The sequence below is a fragment of the Hemiscyllium ocellatum genome, chromosome 7 (genome assembly GCF_020745735.1).
Source record: "Hemiscyllium ocellatum isolate sHemOce1 chromosome 7, sHemOce1.pat.X.cur, whole genome shotgun sequence".
Classification (NCBI taxonomy): Eukaryota; Metazoa; Chordata; class Chondrichthyes; order Orectolobiformes; family Hemiscylliidae; genus Hemiscyllium; species Hemiscyllium ocellatum.
Window position 1 is genome coordinate 113,151,579 of NC_083407.1, and position 16,574 is coordinate 113,168,152.

General features: G+C 38.7%; 1 protein-coding gene across 2 annotated transcripts in view; it reads left to right on the forward strand.

Moving 5' to 3' along the window:
• fam117bb (family with sequence similarity 117 member Bb) overlaps positions 1-16,574 on the forward strand; it is a 226,590-nt gene that overhangs the window by 40,787 nt on the left and 169,229 nt on the right. For both annotated transcript variants that reach the window (XM_060828106.1, XM_060828107.1), the window contains exon 2: positions 8,565-8,716. In XM_060828106.1, coding sequence (XP_060684089.1) covers positions 8,565-8,716 — 152 coding nt within the window. The remainder of the gene's footprint in view (positions 1-8,564; positions 8,717-16,574) is intronic.

Consider the following 16,574-nt stretch of genomic DNA (forward strand, 5'->3'; position numbering starts at 1 on the left):
TTTAAATGATTTAGATGTGAAGATAGGAATGGTTAGTAATGTTGCAGATGATACCAAAATTGGTGGCGGTGGACAGAAAAGAAAATTATATCACAGTATGACAGGACCTTGATCAGATGAGCCAAGGAGTAGCGGATGGAGTTTATGTATTTCACATAGAGGTGCACAGCATGGAAGCAGACCCTTTGGTCCAACTCATCCATGCTGACCAGATATCAGATAAATGCAAGATGTTGCATTTTGGTAAGGCAAATAAGGACAGGACTTATACACTGGGGATAGTTGCTGAACAAAGAGACCTTGGAGGTGCAGTTTTGTATTTCCTTGAAGGTGGAGTCCCAGGTTTACAGATGAAAGCGATTGGTACTTTTGTCTTTATTGGTCAATGTGTTGAGTAAAATAGTTAGAATGTCATGTTGCAGCTGTTAAGGACATTGGTTAGGCCACTTTGGGAATACTGCATTCAATTCCGGTCTCCCTACTGTGTGAAAGATGTTGTTAAACTTGTAAGTCTTTTCTGAACCCTTCTGATCCTGTTGGGATTGGAGAGTTTGAGCTATAGGGAGAGGTTCAATAGGCTGGGGCTATTTTCCCTGGAGTATCAGAGGCTGAGAGGTGACCCCATAGAGGTTTTTAAAGTCATGAGGGGCATGGGTAGGATAAATAGACAAGATCTTTTCCTTGGCTGGGGGAATCCAAAGCTAGAAGATGTAGGTTTAAAGTGAGAGGGCAACTTTTTTTACAGAGAGGCTGGTGCGTGTGTACGTGGAGTAAGCTGGCAGAGGAAGTGGCGTGGAGGCTGGTACAATTGCAACATTTAAAAGGTAGCTGGATGGGTACATGAATAGGAAGGGTTTAGAGGGATATGTGCCAAATGCTGGTAAATGGATTAGATTAATTTAGGGTATCTGGTCGGCATGGACGATTGGAGCGAAGAGGTGTGTATGTCCATGCTCTTCAGGTCTATGACTTTATCAGTATTATTAAAGATCAGACGACACCAGGTTATAGTCCAACAGTTTATTTGGAAGTACTAGCTTCCAGAGCGCTGCCCCTTCACCAATCTAGTTAAATGTTGAAGGAGCAGCACTCTGAAAGCTAGTACTTCCAAAAAAAAAACTTTTGGACTCCAACCTGATGTTGTGATTTTTAACTTTGTTGATCCCAGTCCAACACCAGCACCTCCACATCATGTCTATCAGCGTTGTTTATGTCAACTAAGTAGCAACTTGATTGAACAGCAATTCACCATGAATTCAGTCTGTATGGATTTATGATTGGAGTGGAGGAAAGCCCAGCAACTTCAGAAAATTCTTGCCGATGCTCAAGACTGAATCTGTTTGGTTTAGCTGAGAATGTCCTTTTTTGTCTGGGAATATCTGGGTCTGGCTTCAGCTGCTGAGACTTGAATACTATTTCGAAATGTTTATGAGATGGGGAGTAACTTCATCCTTGTTTACCCTGCCTGGAAGTGATATAGTGAGACTGTTAAATAAGAGGGGTGTACCAATTTGGTTTTTGCATTTTAATGCAACTTTGTGAAAGTCTGTTGTTGTGACCAGGCTGCAACCAGGATATGCACTTTTTAGGGTGGTTTTTATTTTGGTTTCAGGGTCTCCTTTATCATTCCACCAATTGATTGTCAGGTAGTAACAATACCGTCTATATTTGTACAGATATGTGAGGTATTTGAACTCTCAGCAGAATGAGAAGCATCTATCTGTACTGTCAATAATTACCAACCCTTCATTTAATTTCAAAATGACAGCACACGAGGCTGGCATTAATTTCTTAGATATCACCATATTTAAGTTTGGAGAAAGTGAAGACTGCAGATGCTGGAGATCAGAGCTGAAAAGTGTGTTGCTGGAAAAACCCAGCAGGTCAGGCAGCATCCAAGGAGCAGGAGAATCGACTTTTCGGGCATAAGCCTTTCTTCAGGAAATCCTGAAGAAAGGCTTATGGCCGAAATGTTGATTCTCCTGCTCCTTGGATGCTGCCTGACCTGCTGCCCTTTTCCAGCAACACATTTTTCATATTTAAGTTTGCCCAAGATTTCGTGCATAAATTGATAAACCTTTTTGAAATAACTGGCAAAACACGACCATTGTCCAGGACTCTTGATGTCATGGCTACTACGTTTCTATCATATGTAGATACAGTTGACATACCATACCCTGGAATTCTCATGCTTAATACCCTTAGAGAATCTGCAGAAGTTCAAAGCATCCCACCGGCATCTCTTGGGATGCTTGTGAATGCAGTCATCCACATCACAGAAAAACATTGAGCCCCGTAAGTCTGTTCTACTATTCAATGAGATCATAAATAATCCACAACCTTAGTCCATGTGCTCAATTTACTATCCATTCCCTTTCCACGTTGGGCTAATAAAAATCTGTGATACCCTACTTTAGAATCAAGAATGGACTTGAACATCAACTGACTTTTACAGAAGGTGTTCTAAGCTTCTCCCACTCCGAAGTATTTCCAGCCTAACCTAGCACCAAATTCCATTCCTCATAGGTCTAGCTCTTCTTTGATTATGCAAATCAAATGAAAATCTTCAAATTTGTGTCTGCTGCACCTTCAAAATCTTAATCAAATGTATTCTAAATTCCACAGGAAGCAGGCAAGTATTGAAAAGTACAGAGAGAGACAGGAAGCAATTTCTTTCCAAAGCTACCTGGAAAATTTCATCACGAGTGATCAGAATATTATTCTCCACATGCATACATGGGTACACGCACTTACACACATGCGTGTGCGTGAATTGAAGGTCAGAGGACATGCTCCAACCTTAAGAATTCTTGCTTGGGTTTGCTGCTGATTGGCAAATAATTGACAGCAGTAGCAGATGCAGGCAAGAATCAGTGGAGGAATCGGTAAGGTCATGGTCAGCTCAGTGCAAAGTCAGACTTTTGCCACTATGGCTCCTGGTCTAGGATGAAGCAGCAAGGTCAATGATTGGGCAGAGGTGGCAAGGTTGTTAGTGAGGGAGTGGAGAAACCTGCTAGGCGTGTTGAAAAGCAGATGAGTGATTGGGAGAAGAGAAAAGAGCGGTGGAGTCTGTAATGTAGGAAGTAAGGGGAGAAAGAAGCCAAGACGAAGGGAGGGAGAGGTGTGCCGGAGGTTGGGTATGGGTGGTTGTTGTAGATACGCATCTGCAAAGAGAGGCAGCAGACTTCTCCATCAAGATTAAGCTGGGTATTGTGCATTGATGGCCTGCTTGTATGCAAAACATATTCTCAAGAATGGCCTGTGTGATGGCAGAAATTGAGAAGCTGGAACAGAAGCAGAGTCATATTAAGAATAGCAAAGGATCCACATTCTGAGCAACGATCCTGAACACATGGCCCTCTTCTGCAGTGGCTGTATCTCTGCCGTTGGACTAGGAAGCTTGGGTTCAAGTCCCACTGTTCCAGAGGTGTGTAATAACATCTTTGAACAGGTTGATTAAAAGAAAAGGTTAATCAGAAAGAGGTACACAGTCAGTTCTATAACGTGATAGTTGTGTTCTTGTTCTCGAAGAAATATGAGACAGTTCAGAATTTTGTTTCCTCCTACTAGATCCTCTGAGAAATTATTGATGCTATTAGAACCAGCAGGGTTTTAAAGATACAAATTATCAACGTTATCACTTTGCAAAAAAATTGGAAACCCTAGACGTAGAATGCAAAATGGACAAATTGGATTATTTTAAAATTATTTATCAATGGAATGTGGGCACTGTTGAAAAGGTCCTTAATTAATACATGTTCCTTTATGACTTTAATGACCTGAATCTTTGAAATGTTGAAGTCTATGTGGTGCAGTTGCTTCCAATCTGCTGTTATGATTTTCATAAATTTGAAAATGGCAATATAAATTAAGTTGGCTCAGCTTTTATGTATTTATGAAAAAACGGATAAAATCGATGTTCAATGTACAGTGAAGTCAGTGTTTTCATGAATCACAGGTTGCATCCCAGTTGGAATGCTGTGTGGTCCTGGGTACGACACTTGAGAGAGAATGTCAGGTCCTTGAGTTGTGGAAGAGATTTACCAAAGTGGGATGAACAATGCAGTACTTTGTATGCAGAGAAATGTTTCCAACACATGAATGATTAAGAGGAGATTTCCTGTTGATTTAAAAAAAAATTGTAAATGGCCTTGATAGTTCATGAGGTAGAAGTGTTTCCAGTGGCTGTTCAATTAGTAACTGGATTTCTGGAGAACAAACAAACACAAAGGTGCCAACCACTTCCAGTATCACTGAGTGGACCACATGGAGACCAAGCAGCAGTAAGAATGTGCAGAAGGGGAGGCAATAGCCTGGTGATATTATTGCTGGACTGTTAATCCAGAAACTTAGCCAATAGTTTTGGGTCCTGAGTTTGAATCACACGATGACAAATGGTGAAATTTGAATGCAATAAAACAAATCTAGAATTAAGAATCCACTGATAACCATGAAACAATTGCTGATTGTTGGAAAAATCCATCTGACTCACCAATGTTCTTCATGGAAAGAAATGTGATATCCTTCTGTGGTCTTGCCTACCTGTGACTCCAGACTCATCACAAAGTAATTGACTCTCAACTGCTGTCTAGCCGATTAAGGTTGGGCAATGAATGGTGACCTAGCCAGCAGCACCCAAATCCTGTAAATGAATAGTAAAACTAAAGAATCCGGATAGTCTCCACCACCTGCACCTCCAGGATTGGACTATTGTCTTGTGCTAATTTAATGACAACTTCCACAGCTGTATAGGGTAAAGAATTCCAAAGAATCACCATCTCCTTCCCCCCCCCCCGCCTCAAATGAAGAGGTTCCTTTTTATTTTCAATCCTAAGTGAATTGCCTTGTTTTGAGCTTATGTCTCCTGTTTGTGCCTCAACTCTGACTATTCTTTCAAGAATTTGCTAAGTTTCTGGGATCACCGTTCATTCTTGTAAAGTCCTGAGGATCTAGGCCCAGTATCCTCAGTCTCTCCTCATAGGACAATCCCAGGAATCAGTTTGCATGCACTCTATGGCAATAATACCTAGCCTTAAAGCACAGGGACCAAAGGTGCCCACACAATACTCAGGATGTAGTTTTGCCAAGTCCTATGTAACTAAAGCAAGATTTCTTTGTTCATGTATTCAAACCATTTTATTATTGCAAAAAAGCTAATGTACCAGTTGCATTCTAACTTACATTACATGCAAGTTTTCAGGGACTTGCGATTAAGGACCCAGAGGTTGCTTTGGTCATCTATTTCTAATCTCATCCTATTAAAAAATACTTTGTGCCTTTGTTCCACCTACGAAAGCGGATAACCTCACACTTAACCACATTGCAGTCCATCTGCCATGCTCTTGCTCACTCATTCAACTTGTAACTCCTTTAAAGCCTCTTTGCATCCTCCTTGTAACTCATTATGGTCAACTAATTTTTGTATTATCTGCAAAACTGGAAATATTTCAGTTAACCCCCACACCCATATCGTTGATACATTATCGAACTGCTGTGGTCCAAGTACCCCATTGGTCAGAGCCTACCAACCTAAGAATGATTCATTTATTCCTGCTGTCTGCCTTCTGCCTGTTAACCAATCCTTAATCCATGTTAGTATATTATCACCAATCTCATATATTTGAATTTTGTTTACTTAATTCCTTCTGTGGCACTTTATTAAAAACCTTCCTAAAACCCCAAAACACAATATTCACTCAGTTCCCCTTATCAATTGTGCTGGTAGTATAAAAAAAATCAGATTTGTCAATCACAATTTGCCCTTCAAAAGGCTATGTTGACCCTGTCCAATTAGACAAGCATTTTCTAAATATCTAGTAATCTCACCATTTATAATAGATTTGAATATTTTCCTTACTGCTGAAATCAGATAAATGGGTCTGTAGTTCAGTGTTTTTCTCTTTTCCTCCTTTCTTTAAACAGTGGAGTTACATTTGCAGCCGTCCAATATGGAGACACCATTGAAAAATGAATAGAATGTTGAAAGATAATCAACGTATCCACTATCTCCATAGTCCTCTCTTTCAACACACAAGGGTGAAGGTCATTGGGCCCTGGGGTTTTGCCAACTTTCAGTTCCCCACACCAGCTAAACCCTTGAAATCTTAAGGATTTCAGGGAGAACAGACGCAAAACACTTGGTTAGCTTTTCTGCTATTTCTCTCTCTTATTTGAGATGGGCCAAAGGTGGAGACTCTCTTCTGTACTGTAGATCTCTGATTCTATGACTCTTTCCTATTGCAAAATATCCCATGTCTATCTGTATTGGATCCACACTTTTTAAACTGATTTTATTCTTTTTTTAATAATTTGCTTTTCTGCCTTCTTGTTGTTTTACATTATGTTCTCTCGCCATCACTTTCTTGACCATCCTTTGAATATTATAAGTTATTCCAATTCTCAGGCTCAGATTGTAGGCTTTGTGCACAGAAGGATAGATATATATACATTGAGGAAGTGAGAGTTGAAGCAAATTGCTAGATTTTCAACAGAAGTAGAAAGCCATTGCAGCTGCTGGAAATCTGAAATAAGAATGGAAAATGCTGGAAGTATTAAGCAAGATAGGCAACCCACCTTGGAAGGGAAAGTGTTCATTTTTCTGCTTGATGTGCATTCCCTACGATACTTGCATCTTGGCTTCCAAGATACATTCACCCAACCCATAGAAGTCATGGGAAAATTGAATTAGTTCCATAAAAAGGTGACTTTTGTTTAGTCAGGCATTTGCTGCAGACCACCAAGTATTGAAAAGGAGGAAGAGGAAGAAATAATTTTTCATGCAATATGGGTGATGATGCTAGGCTAATAGTTATCACCCATCCCCAAGTGACCTTGAAAGATGTTAGTCATGAACCTCTGCAGACCATGTGTACTTCCAGGATTTTGACCCAGTGATAATGAAGGGGAGGCAGTATCATTCCATAAAAGGAACAGATTACGTTGAAGAGGAAATAGCACATGTGGTATTCACAAGTGTCTATCCTTGTCCTTCTAGGTGGCAGAGGGCAGATGCTTAGAGAAATTTGGCAATGGTAATGCTGTTAAATATCAAGGGAATTTAATTACATTGCTGCTTCTTGGCAATGGTTTGGCATCTGTTGTCAATAATGCTACTTGCAGCTTATTATTTGAAGACTGAACATTGTCCAGATTATGTTTCCTGCTGGACACTAATTAACTGAAGTTAAGTTCAAAGTTAAGGTAGAGTTGAAATGTATCAACACTGCCATTATGAGGGAATATCCTTACACCAACTTAAACGGTTAAAGATGATTGAGCTGAGGACATTACCCTGACATACTCTTGAAATGATGCCATAAGGCTGACTTAAGCCACCTCCAATGAGTACACCCATCTTCTTTTGTTGTCACCGTGACTCGATCATTGAAGAAATTTCCCCCTTACTCTAACTTACTTCCTCCAGTTTTGCTGGTATTGCATGCAGTTAGTAATATCAAGAGCAGTTACTAAGACATTTGATATGATGCTCTCAGAGTGTAGTCAGTTGAATTTCTCACTATTTGCAGTGAGTACATTTCCAGTTTACTGTGTCAGGTTCCATTTGTGAAGCAATACAGGTGGTGTACCACTCAACATTAAAACCTGAATTTGATTAGTAGTAAGTTGCATTGTAATAATTGCTAAATGGTTCATTCCTTCAGGAAAATATGAATTGCAAGTAGTTCATACAATTGCCTTCATAATGTTTCAGGATTGGGGCAATTTATTTTAAATAGTTGCTGGATTTTATCGTCTGGAGCTCATGCTGCATCTCAACGAGTGGTGAATATTGAGCATTATTGTAATTTTTCTTCAATAGATGAAAAATTAATATTGCGGTAAAATACACAAGCATCTAATGGCTCATTAAGTTATGTTAAGGCATGTATCGAACAATTCTAAAATTGTCATCTTTGTTTTCAATTTCTTCATTGCCTCAGTTCTCCCTATCACTGTCATGTCTGCCTGGTCCACAGCTGTAACCTCTTGGACATCCCTATTATAATTGCTTCGTAATGGCTTTGCTTTCATCTACCTAGGCCTTAAACTTGTCAAGTTCTTCCCTAAACTCTTTCCTATTTAAAATGTACCAGAGTAATAGCTGGATTATGGGCAAAACAGAACCAGAATGATGTTCTATCAGAAACTATTAGTCTCTAAATAAGCCAGAGCTCTTAGTCCTGTTCAGTTATCCTCATTCAAAATGCTCATATCTGGCCTTTGCTGGAGAGGACGTAGCTTTGCTGCGATACACTTAGTCAAATGGCCTGCTGCCACTCACTGCAGGTCTCTCAGTGAAATAATCGTCACTATGCCAAGTACATTGGAGACTAGCCTACCTGTAATTGCGGCCTCGAGGGATTTAAGTTCTTGGGAAAGGAATTGAGTTTAAAATAAGTGAGGAGGAGAGATAATTGGAACCATGGGAGTATCTTGATGAAATTCTTCAGAGTTACAATCTTAGCTTATTTGTACACTTCATTTTGTCACAAAAATGTGTGTCAGAATTGGAATATTTTTATTCTGGATTATGAAGACTTAATGAGTGTGTTTCCCTCATTCAGTTGACAGGTCTCGTCAGTCTTTGGTGAGCCCCTCCAGTAACATCCGCCGCACATCATCGTTGGACACACTTGCAGCTCCCTACCTCACCGGTCAGTGGCCACGTGATGTGCACAGCCATTCTGCTCCTTGTGTGAGAGATAAAGCTACACAGGTATGTCAGGTGAAACTCATTTACTTGGACTGTGATTTGTTCCTAAGTGATATGTGGAAGCTGGAGAAGGTTGGACTCCAGCCAGTGCTGTTGTCAAATTGGCTCATGACTGATTTGTGCATACATATGCTTAGCTTCATTTTGTATGGACTGACACATTTGCTGACAAAAAAAATCAATCTTGGACTGATATCTCAATTGAGTGTGCATCCGTTGCTTTTTGTATGACAGAGTTCGAGATTTTTTTGGTATCTTTTGCAAGGAGAATATACTGTCTGATTTCTTCGATTGCAAGAACTAATCTTATTGTCTCCTGTTCTTTAAGAATATTCCACTTGGGAAATGTTTTCTCTCTCTGAAGCATTTTTTTGAATAGTTTGATTAGATCACTCTCTTTCAAAATTCAAGAAAACACAAACCAGTTTATGCAATTTGTCACAATGAAATTCTTTTAAGGCTGTGTAGCATGCTTCTGAATCTGTTCATACTACAGTTCACACCTAAACCTGAGAATAATGTTCCTGAATGGGTTAAATGTGGCTCACTAGAGTATAGCTAACCTACCAGTCAATTCAAAGCCCCATAAGAGAAAGGCCACCGTCTGTTAGCTGTTTTGATTATTTTTTGTACCCTTACATAAACTTTTAGACCTTTGTGTAAACTGTCTTGCTTCTGCATTTTTCCAGTTTCTTGCCGTGAAGATAATACTCCAGTCTGGCTATGACCCAAAGTAGATAGGCTCACACATCCCTTCATGGAACTCATTTGGGCTGTATATTGTCATGTCCCTTAGTAACTTTCTGTTTCCATTTACATAGTATAGAATGATTGCATTGTTTTTTTTCCATGTTTGGGAAATAAAAGGATTTGGGGATCATGCGTGAAAGTAGAATGGCATGAGAAGACCAGCTGCAGTTCTGTTGGTGGCTGAATAGACCAAAATGATTAGATGGTCTTAGTCCAGCTTCTGCTTTTATGTTGTGTTGTTTTAGATATTTTGGTGAACTTATTGTATTATGATATCCTACATTGACAAAACTGAAGCTGAGGTCCTGAAGATGTTCTTGTGATTGGAAGTTTTCTTGTGTACTTTGAGTGAGAATATTATTCGAACATGAAGCAGTCATGTATGTAATTCTGCTGCAAAATTCTACTTTTAACATTTTCTTCAGAATTAGTTTTCAGTTTAATGTTTAATCTTCACTGAGGCCTCTGTAATATGGATACATGCATCGCTGCTTACACAAATAGTTCTGCTGTAAGTTTTCTTTGGTTCTGTTTATGTTGCAAAACTTTCCCACTGCACATGGTTAGTGTTGTTAATTTTGTATGTGGATACAATTACAACTTTTAAAAGACATCTGGTGAGTTTGTGAATAGGAAGGATTAAGAGGATATGGGCCAAATGCTGGCAAATAGAATTAGGTCAGTTCAGATGAGTTGGACTGAAGGGTCTGTATCTATCCTGTATGACTCTGTGCTAATATCAGCTTGCATTCACTTTTGGCGCATATTCCTCCGTCTTTTTGCATTATCACGTCTTGCACAAAATCTTGCAAGTTTTGTATGAACTGACAATGTTTTGAGGGATTGCTGAAGTTTTGGTGTTGCTACCCTTTGAAACATCACATTTAGATATTCATAGAGTACACTGATATCTCAGGTAAACTTTGAATATCTTGTATCACAATGTAAGGGGGAGTAGAAAGTTTATGATGCCCTTGACTAACATTTCTCCACCAACTTTGAAAAAATCAGATCAGTTAGTTTATTACTTTGTTGATATAATGCCGGCTCCAATATTACGTGTTTGTCTCTTAATGACCATTGCACTCCAGATAATTTTTATGAACGTAACATTTTGTAGATATGATGTAAAAGCATTTTTATTTGGATTTCCTTACATTATAATATGATTTAAGAACATGAACTCTACTGCTCAGTTGTATTTGATTTTAAGTTTTGGTTACAAACCTTGTTGTGACATTGATTATAAATAAGCATTGCTCAGTCTCTCACACAAATTATTGCTTAGGGCTTCTAATTTTGCATCTAAACATATCTTTGTGCTGCTATATTGTTTGACTTTACTGGGAGGAGTGTGCTGATGAACCTGCCCCAATTTTCTGTCAGCCATCTCAAAATGTATGTCAATGAGACAATTTGCCTGACCAAATGCTATTCACAAGAAAAACAATTCATACCAGGCTTTATAAGGAACAGAAAAATAACTATTGTTTCGCACTTGAATAAGAGAATGGAGAAAGAAATGTATTTCTTTCTAAGTTGAGCAATGCTCTTCATGATTATTACAAACAACAGACAATTGGTTTCATGTAGATATTATGGGGGAAATGGAGTAAATGAATACATGATGGTAAGTAAAATTCCTAAGACCACATGTCCACATTTCAACAATGGAATGAGTGGTCCCTCCATCCTTTTTGGTTTTTAACACTAATGAAATGCTGCTGACTGCAGGGTGATTGTTATTTTTTCAGATCTAATAGTTGATCAGGTGGACCAAGGTCTTTTCTTTGAATTCTTTCCTTTTTTCTTTGTCTTTTTCCCATTAGAAAAGATGGGTGCTTTCTGTTTGCATACAGGTGTTTTCCTCTGCAGTGCATGTGCAGCTGAAGTTCGCCAATCAGAGGGCTGTCATCAGGTGGAATTTTCCATTTCAAAAGACAATTTGAGCTGGTCAGTCTTGTTCTATCGTGGCACAGTTCAAGAGTATGCAACATTGGTTGATATTGAGTCTATGGCTAATCAATGACAAATAATATTTGCACGAGGAAATGGCCATCTCCAATAAGACAATCCAATAACCACCTGTCAACATTGAATGGCATGACCATTGTCAAATCCCCCACCATCAGCATCCTGAGGGGCACCGTTGACTAGAAATTTAACTGGACCAGTCAAATAAAAGCTATAGCAAAGAGTGTCAGAAACTGTAGTATCTATGGAGAGATATCAAAAGAGAGAGAGGAAGGAAGACTAGTTTGGAAGGAAAAGGGAATGAGGGGTAGTTTATAAACAACTTAAATATTATGTTTGGCATTTAAAAATAAATGCCTCGGAATGAGATTGAGGTATAGTTTTGCAGTGATTAATATTTGTATTGTCATCAAAAGACTATAATTGGAATAAACAAGATTGACTTTAAGTTTAATTTAGTTATTACATCAAATATTTTCACTTTGTTACTGATGTAAATTATAGTTATTTTAAGTGAACGTGTTTACACAGGTTTTGACGTGCTTCTGGAGTAGGTAGGACTTGAACCTGGACCTTTTGGCCCAGCAGTTGATCCTACCAGTGCATCACAAAAGCTCTGAATGTGTTATTCCCTAACAAGGAATCGAAGTTGTGAAAGCATGGAGTCAAAACCTCTGGGCCACCAGGGGATCTTTTGACGCCATTGATACAGTTCAAGCAGCATCTTGCTTGAAGCTGGACTATTAGCCTCAATGACACTTGACAAATAATGGCCCATTGTGTTCATGCTGGTGATGTAATATCCTGTGATCATGGTAATACTTGTTTCCACATAAGATCTTTCAGTTAATGAAAGTAATTACATTTTATTTCAACAATTGACACATTTTTGCAATCTTGGTATTTAAAAATATAAACTGTCAGGTCTGCACAATTTACACAGTCATTTTACTGTATACATAAATGCTTAAACCCAGGCTGAATAGCTTCCAACTTCCAAATGAATAACATTTAAATTCTTCTTTTCACCCATCCCTCAAGTCACATCTTTACACTAATATTTGTCCCTGTTAGCTGTAATACATTTGTTGATTGTATTGCTAAAATTCCTATTCCTGATTCTTTGTCTTAATCTATCAACTGATGCAGAAAGATCTTATTAGATTTTGAATCTTGTCTTTCTTATATAGTTCTTGCTATATTAACCATAACTACTAACTCCTATTTGAAGTTGTGTGTGACCTTTCACCTGAACAATAGCTTCATTTGGATTTCATCACCTGAAATGGCAGAAGTGTCCATCCCTTTTAATTATAGCATGTTTTGTAAATATGACCTTTTCAGTTGTCTCCTTTTCTTCAGTCAATCCTGAGTACCTGTTGTCATGATATGATTAGAGATTTTTAATTTGGGTATTAAGGGCCTGTTAAACTAGGATCTCCCAAACTGTGATCATGACCACCATGGGGTTGTAAGGTGAAACTGTGGGGCTATGAGCTTTTGAGTAAAAAAAACTCACTGATTATGAATAGCTCTGAGGCCCTTTTCAATCCTCACTTCATTCTAATAGTGGGCATTGCCCAGCAGACAACTAAGGTCCTATTTCTGCTTCTAAAAAAAAGACTGTGAAAAGTGTTTTTCAAAAAATCTGTATTTTTGAAGACTTAATAACACGAGCACAATTCAGCAGCTAAAGCCCATCCAGTCTATGAACAATTCATACCTTTTAAATATTCAATCTGTGATCTTTCCATATTGAGGGTGTTAAGAGCAGAAACTGAAAAATGCCTGAGAAACATTGTTCCACTCCCTCTTTGAATCTTGTTGTCGTCTGATGCTGCAACTGGTCATTTACCGATCATCTGAGTTCACTACTCAGTGTGTGTCAACTTGTGCAGTGACCAGAAAGCTTTCTGTACACTGAACGTTGCATCGTATAACACCTTTCCTTGAGCCCAAATTCTGCCATTTACAATCAGTCTTCCATCCCCAGGATGTCTTTTGAATCGAGGATAATCTATATTCTGCATACTTGCATATCATAGCTCAAACTGTCCCCAAGTTCCATCTCTCTATATTCTGCCTTTTTAAAATGTGACTAAGGATTATAAAAAAATTGAACAATGGCAAGGACCTGTAAATTTTGAGGGGTAGAAAAATGAAATTGGATGCTATGTTTTCCCATCTGCTTTTAATTTTGTCAATGCCCTTTTAACAAAAAAAGAGAATCTCCCATTGGTGATTTCTTGTGTAAGTATTGCTTTTGATAATTCATAATATTCGTCTTCAGTCTGTCCATACAAATTATATGATGGAACAATGGACTTGCATCCTCAAAGTTTTATTGATTGTGTTCAGTGGTTCACAGGTATTTATAGAACAATCAAGTTCTGTGCAAACATTTTCCACCTTGGTATAGATATATCATGTGTACACATTGTTGAAATGAACTGGGTGTTCTTGCTGTGTATCTTGAACAGAATGTTTCTGGTTTAGTCTTATGTAGATGCCCTTGGCAATGTTATAAAATATTTTACTTTTTTAGCTTGAATTACTGAACAGAGCAGATGCACCACTGAGTTTATCTTTTTTTGTGCCTACTCAACTGTGTTCAATTTATGTTTTTGACAATGTGGTACCACGTTGTTCCAACTGAAGTGGTAGGGTGAAGATTTGAGTGCCACATAGAACCTGGATTGATAATTGCAGCTTTGCTGGCAAACTGCTGAGTGGTGAATGGAAATGCATCTACAAAGAAGGAAGGAGATTAAGAATGAATTACATGGGCTGATTATGAATTGCTTTAAGTAGTTCAGTCAATAACAACATTAGTTGCCCCCCTCTTTCCCCTATGGAATAGCTAAACATGTTATATGTAATCATGACATAGTTGGAGGAAGTTTATATGATCAAAAAGAGGATGCTTGACAAACAGTCTGATTTAGCAACAGAGAAGTTGTCACTGGTACTTAAATATCTTGCCTACCTTGTTTTGCAGATTTGATTGCTCCATGACTCTTAATGCAGGATATTCATTGCTATTACTGGCTCCTTTAGAAACAATTGTAAAGCAGTTTTCAATGAACTCTGGAAATCTCTTTCCCAGTTTACTATTGACCCAGTCGATTTTTAGTACACTTTTATTTGTTTCTTTGTATTAGAATTCAACTTCCCAACCAGATTAGTATGGTATCATGTGTGAGAATACAGCTGACAGATTTGAGCTTGTGTTGGTGTTCTCACTATCCACAATAAAAGAATAATCTATTTGACCTTGCGGATCTGTTCATTCCTAATGTCATCATTGAGACCAAATTCCATCTCCACACCGAAGACTTGCTTTTTTCAGTGGTGTAGTTCTGCTAAATGAGGGTGGGTGAAGGATAGAACTAGCAACTCAGAAGCTTGGCATTCCTGAAACACTGGGTTATCAGCAACAACAACACTGTGTGCTACCATTTCTGCAAGCCAGCAAGCCATGTGATTGATTAGGTTCGAGATGAGCTGGATGTAGTACACAGAAAGAAATTTGCCATTTGTAAAAGGAGCAGTTTGCAAAGGTACAGTTTATTGATTTGCAAAAGAAGCAAAAGTAGTATGAAAATATGTTTTCACTCAGCAAGTAGCTAGGGTTATGGAATGTGTGGAGACAGGTTAATTGAGACATTTGACAATTATTTGGATAGAGTTGATATGCAAGGATATGAGGAAAAAGGATGTTGACGCCAGGTTATGATGCTCATTTGAAGAGCCAGGGCAGGTATGTTCGGTTCAACAGTCGCCTGCACAACTTCTGAAGCTGTGTACCTGAAAATAAAGTTACAAGGGCAATCTGATGAAACTAAACCACAGAACTATGTGTAATAAACAGTGAAAGCCTTGTGCAATTCCCATTATCATATTCAGGAAAATCGGTTCATTTCACATGGTTAGAAAAAAAAGACATAAATAGGAGCGGGTGTAGGCCACCTGGCACTTAGAACCTGATCTGCCATTCAGTAAGATCACGGCTGATCTTAGTGTAGACTAAGGTCCACTTACACGCCCACTCACCATAATCCTTAATTCCTTTGCAGTTCAAAGCCCTGTATACATTGGACATAGCCAGAACTTGACCGTCCCTGGCTAAAGTGTTCAAGATATATGCTCCAGAGTTAGCCAATTGCTTAGTTAAACTGCTTTAGTGCATCCACATAACACTAGCCTCTCTGCAAGCATGTTGAAATATATAAATGTCCATTTATCCTCCCATCATGCTGCTCTTTTACAGTCAAGTGATGGAAGGTGTGCTTAACTGTACTCTCATGCACAATCAGTAACCTGGTGAGCAATCCATAATTTGGGTTCCACAAACTGCTAGGCCTATTTCTGATCTTTGTTCCAAAATGGATGAGAGCTGAATTCAACAGGTGAGATGAGAGTAATTGCTTCTGACAGTGAGGCAGCATTTAATGTTGAGTATGATATCATAATCCCAAAGTAAAAGTGAAAAGCGATCAGGAAAATGCTTCATTGACTGAAAATGTAAGTCGGATAAAGGAAATTATTATGTTGAATAATTACTTAAGCCTATGGGCATGACTAAAATTTGCCAGAAGTATTTGGTGATGATGAGTGGTTTCATCAATGACCTTGCATCCATCAGAAGATTAGAAGTTAAGTTGGTTGTTTGTTGAGCAGTGTTCAGCTGTGTTTGCCGTTGCTCATGCAGAAGCAGTCAATGCTTCTGTACTGCCAGATCTGGGCACTTTTAGGCTTAGGCTGATAATTATCATTGATTATTGCACATTGGGCAACTCAGGCCATAAAAAGATGGTAAGAGCTAGGAGCAGGAGTAGAGCATTCAGCCCCTTGAGCCTGCTCCTGCCATTTGATAAGATCTTCCAGCCTCCTGCTTGTCTATTTTGGGTTCCAGCATCTGCAGTTTTTTTGTCTCTAATTTGATAAAATCATTGCTGACCTCATCTCTGCCTGAGCTCCTTTCTTGTCTGCTGTCCATAACCCTTAATCCCTTCTTAATTTACTAATTAAAAATCTGTCTACTTCCCCCACAGCCTCAAACTATGACCCCTCATTCCAGATTGCCCCACATGAGGAAGTAGTCTTTCTATGTCTCTTTGGTCCATTCTCTAGCATT